Genomic DNA, 4,582 nt, shown 5'->3' with positions numbered 1-4,582 from the left:
CCCCATCACCCCACATCCCATTACTCACAGCCAGGCGGCGCTCCTGGAAGTGGGCGAACGTCCGCTTGAGGTCGTGGTCCAGCAGTGTGCTGGGCACCCACAGGTAGCGGGGCAGGCTGCAGGCGGGCGTGTTGGGGTCCTGCGTGGGTTGGGGGCACATCCCACCCCCCCCCCGCCCCCCAGTACCTACCTGGGGGCCATATCGAAGCGCTCATTGACGGCGCTCACCCTCCAACCCACTGCCCCCAGGCGCTGCAGCTCTCGCTCCCAATCCTGGAGGCTCTCGAAGAGCAGCGTGGGGGGGGAGCCTTCGTCCTCGTCCTCATCGTCTCCCATTGTGGCATCCACGTGGCTCCCGCTGTCCCCCGGCCACGTGGCCGTGTCCCGCGCTCGGGCGATGGCGTTGGCCACCTGTGGCAAGGAGCGAGGGCTGAGTGCTGCCACCCCGCCTGAGCCCTCCCCCCAGAAACTGCTGTGTGCCCCCCTGCCCCCATCCTCAACCTCATCTCCCATTGTGGTATCCACGTGGCTCCTTATCCTGCTTGCACCCCAGTCCCATCCAGCCCCATCCCAGTGCGTCCCAGTCCCATCCAGTCCCATCCCAGTGCATCCCAGCCCCATCCCAGTGCATCCCAGTCTCATCCAGCCCCATCCCAGTGCGTCCCAGTCCCATCCAGCCCCATCCCAGTGCATCCCAGTCTCATCCAGCCTCATCCCAGCACGTCCCAGTCCCATCCAGCCCCACTCCGTCTGCATCCCAGTCCCCACTCACTCTTATCCTGATCCCAACCAGGTCCCATCCCATTCCCATCCTGAACCCATCCTGGTCCAATCTCAGTCCCATCCAGGCCAAATCCCAGTGCATCCCAGCTGCATCCTGATCCCAGTCTGCCCGCACTCTGACCCAAGCTGCAGCATCCCTGCCCTTATTCCATCTCCAAACCAGCTGCATCTCGCTCCCATCCCAGCCACATCCTGATCCTATCCTGCTCCTATCTCAGCTGCATCCCAGCCCTGTCCCAATCCCATCCCAGTTGCATCCTGACCCCAAGCTGCACACATCCTGACCCCAGTTGGCTGCAGCCTGACACTGTCCCAGCTGCATCACTGCCTTTTTCCAGCCCCATCCCAGCCCTGTCCCTGTTCCCACCCACCTGTGTCCTGATCCCACCCCACAACCATCCCGATCCCATCCCAGTCCATCCAGGCTCCAACCCAGTGCATCCCAGCTGCATCCTGACCCCAATCTGTCTGCATCTTGACCCCAAGCCGGCAGCATCCCTGCCTTTATTCCAGCCCCCATACAGCTGCATCCCAGCCCCATCCCAATCCCATCCCAGCTACATCCCAATCCCATCCCAGCCCCATCCCAATCCCATCCCAACCCCATCCCAGCCCCACATCCCAATCCCCACACTTGTGCGATGGCGTTGGCCACCTGCAGCGTGGAACCCGGGGCTGACATCCTCATGAGCCCCCAGCCCAAACGCCGTCCATCCCCTCACCCGGAACGCCTGCAGCCCCAGCCCGTTCTCTGGGAAGTGGAAGCGCAGCAGACGGAAGTCCCGGCAGAAAACTGCCAGCTCCTCGGGTATGAAGGTGAGGCTGGAGGCGGCCGTCAGCACCGTGGGTTTGGTGAAGCTGCTGGCTGAGAAGGGGGGGAGGCGGTGGCCATCAAACCCCCCGGGGTCATTGCAGACGGGGTCGAGGTTTCGTCCCCCATCCTGCCCCCTACCTGCCACCAGTGTGCGGATGCAGCGCAGTGCCACGCTGTAGTCGCTCTGCAGGAAGGGGCTGAAGCTGGGGGGCTGCAGAGAGGGGGGGAATGATGGGAGGTGGCTCGGGAGCCTTAGGGGCAGCAGGGCAGGAGCAGGGCCTCGCAGCCCCATCCCCGCCCCACGTCCCACAGCGAGGAGCTCCCAGGGTGAAAGGGGCAGTGGGGGTCATATCCAAGGAGAGGTTTGGGGAGGGCAGGAGGGTGTCAGGGTGCAAGAAGGGATGGGACCACACTGGGGTCAGGATGCAGCCAGGGCCAGTCTCAGATGCAGCTGGGATGGGGATGCGATGCTGCTGGTGTAGGATTGGGACAGGATCAGGGTGGACACATCCAGATGGATCAAAATTGGGTCAGGATGCAGACAGCTTGGGGTCAAGGTGAAGGCAGGCCAGGGTCAGGAGGCAGCTGGGATGGGACTGGGACACAACTGGGATGGGGCTGGGATGGGATCGGGATACAGCTGGGTTGGGGATGAATGAAGGCAGGGATGCAGCCAGAATCGTTGGATCACAGCACGGTTTGGGTCAGAAGGGACCTTCAGGAGCATCTCATCCCTCCACTGCCAGCAGGGACACCTCCAGCACACCAGGCTGCATGAAGCCCCATCCCACCTGACCCCATGGATGGGGAACCCTCAGCCCCTCTGCGCAGCCTGCTCCACCATCTCCCCATCCTCACAGTAAAGAATTTCTTCCTACTATCTCCTCTGGATCTCCTCTCCTCCAGTTTAAAGCCATTTCCCCTCACCCAGTCGTGACATGCCCTTATCAAAAGTTCCTCGCCAGCTTTCCTGTCAGTCCCCACCAGGTCAAAAGATACGGGTAGTTTAGGGTCAGGACGGGGATGGGATGTGGATGGATTGGTTCTGGGTGGGGTGGGACGAGAACATGGGTGGATGGGGACTGGGATGCAGCTGGGACAGGGTCAGGGTGCAGGCGGCTGGGCCAGGGTGTATGCAGATGGCTGGGCAAGGAATGCAGTGGGGATAGAGAGCATGGATGGGGTTGGGGTGGCATTAGGACACAAGTGGATGGGGACAGGAACGTAGCTGGGACAGGGTTGGGGTGCAGGTAGGAGAGGGTCAGTTGCAGCCGCTGGGGGTCAGGGTGTGGGCATCTTGGGGGCAGGATGCAGCTGGGATGGGACCAGGATGGGACACAGTCGGATGGGGACAGCGATGCAGACGGGTCCGGGATGGGATGAGGACACGGGCGGGTCGGGACGGGGATGCCGCTGGGTCCCGGTCAGGGCGCAGCCCTGAGGGTCAGCGGGCAGCGTGGGGTGAGGACGCAGCGGGTTTGGGACCGCGACGGGCCGCGGCTGGGACCGGGGAAAGGGGGAGGGGAGAGGGGGTCGCGGTGCGGCGATGTCCCCACCTGCGCTCCGGGCACGAACGCCACGCGGACGTTGGTGCAGAGCAGCGTGCCCCGCACCGAGCCGCCCGCCCCACGGTGCCGCACTCCCCGCGCCGCCTCCAGGACCACCTCCCCTACGGGACGGGACGGAATGGCACGGGACCCCCCAGCAGGGCCGGGTCGGTGCCCCCCGTAGCGGACCACCCCCCCCCACCCCCTACCTGGCAGCACGGGGAGGGCCGAGAGGCCGCCGCACGTCGCGCTCATGGCGGAGGACTTTGCCCGCAGAGCCCCGCCCGGACCCCCCCGCGGCCCGCGGAGCTCCGCACGGCACTGCCCGGGGGGGGGGGGGGGGGGGGGGGGGGGCGCCCCGTGAGCCCTATGTGGGATGGGTGGTGCTGGGGGCGTGCAGTTCCCCCCACAGCAGCCCACCGGGTTATAAGGCACTGGATGGGGTGGACTGCAGGTTGCTGAACCCCATAAGGTTGTTTAGGGTTGGGGGGGGGTGCAGCTCCTCCCTCCCCATGATGTTGTATGGTGCTGGAGGTGGGTACGCAGCTCCCTGAGTCTTACATGTGGTGGGGGGGTCTGCATCTCCCACCCCACAAGGTTCTGGAGGACAAGTAGATCCCCACACCCTGTGAGGGTTTATGGGCCTGATGGAGCTGCGCAGCTCCTGGCACCCCAACGCAGTGGTGCAGTGCATCTCCCTGCACCCCACGAGGGATGCATGGCGCTGAAGAAGGGGCCTGCAGGCCCCAAACCCCATAAGCTTGTGTGGTGCTGGATGGGGGGCTGCAACTCCCTGAACCCCATAAGGGTTGTATGGTACAGGAAGGGTGGGGAGGGGCTGCAGCTCCCTGAGTTCTGTGGAAAGATGGGGAAAAGGCCGAGGGGGTGCAGTTCCCTCCACTCTAAAAATTTTTAAGGTGCTGGGTGGTCGCACAGCTCTGTGAGTCCTGTGTAGGGTTGGGGGGGCTGGAAGGGGTTGCATCTCCCCCCACTCCATAAGGTTGTATGGTGCTGGTTGGCGGGGGGGTCCTGCAGCTGGCACCCCAGTAGGTTGCTGTGGGGCTGGGGGAGGACAAATCTCTCTCTGAATCCCATAAGGGATGTGTGGTGCTGGGGAGGGGTGATGCATCTCCCCACCACCCCATAAGGGAGACACAGAGTTGGACAGGGGGTCTACAGGACCCTGAAGCCCATAAGGGATGCGTGGTGCTGGGGGGGGGCGTTGCACAGCTCCCAGCACCCCAATAGGTCGGCATGGTGCTGGAGGGGGACATGAATCTCCCTGACTCCTATAATGGAAGCACAGTGCTGCACTGCGGACGTGCAGCTCCCACATCCCACAAGGGATGGATGCTGCTGTATCCCACACCTCTCCCCAGCCGGCCCCACACAGCCCCCAGCCCCTCTCGCCCCCCCATGACTCACCAGACACCCTCCC

The 4,582-nt window shown here is 64.2% G+C and overlaps 1 protein-coding gene across 1 annotated transcript; it reads right to left on the bottom strand.

The window, feature by feature from the left end:
* Window positions 1-9: 9 nt before the first annotated feature.
* On the bottom strand, window positions 10-3,418 carry LOC122193536 (myotubularin-related protein 11-like; the record flags this gene model as incomplete). Its single annotated transcript, XM_042894360.1, has 6 exons — window positions 3,354-3,418; window positions 3,154-3,266; window positions 1,736-1,808; window positions 1,506-1,648; window positions 191-411; window positions 10-116 (listed from the first exon to the last, which is right to left on the bottom strand). Coding segments are annotated over exons 1-6 (703 nt in total), but the record flags the coding sequence as incomplete, so codon positions are not given.
* Between the last annotated feature and the right edge of the window lie 1,164 nt (window positions 3,419-4,582).

The sequence above is a fragment of the Lagopus leucura genome, unplaced genomic scaffold, assembly GCF_019238085.1.
Source record: "Lagopus leucura isolate 7727_CA_CO unplaced genomic scaffold, USGS_WTPT01 34981-0_obj-0_obj, whole genome shotgun sequence".
NCBI classification, from domain to species: domain Eukaryota; kingdom Metazoa; phylum Chordata; class Aves; order Galliformes; family Phasianidae; genus Lagopus; species Lagopus leucura.
Note: the sequence above shows the minus strand (reverse complement) of the source record. Positions and strands in the feature narration are given on the sequence as shown.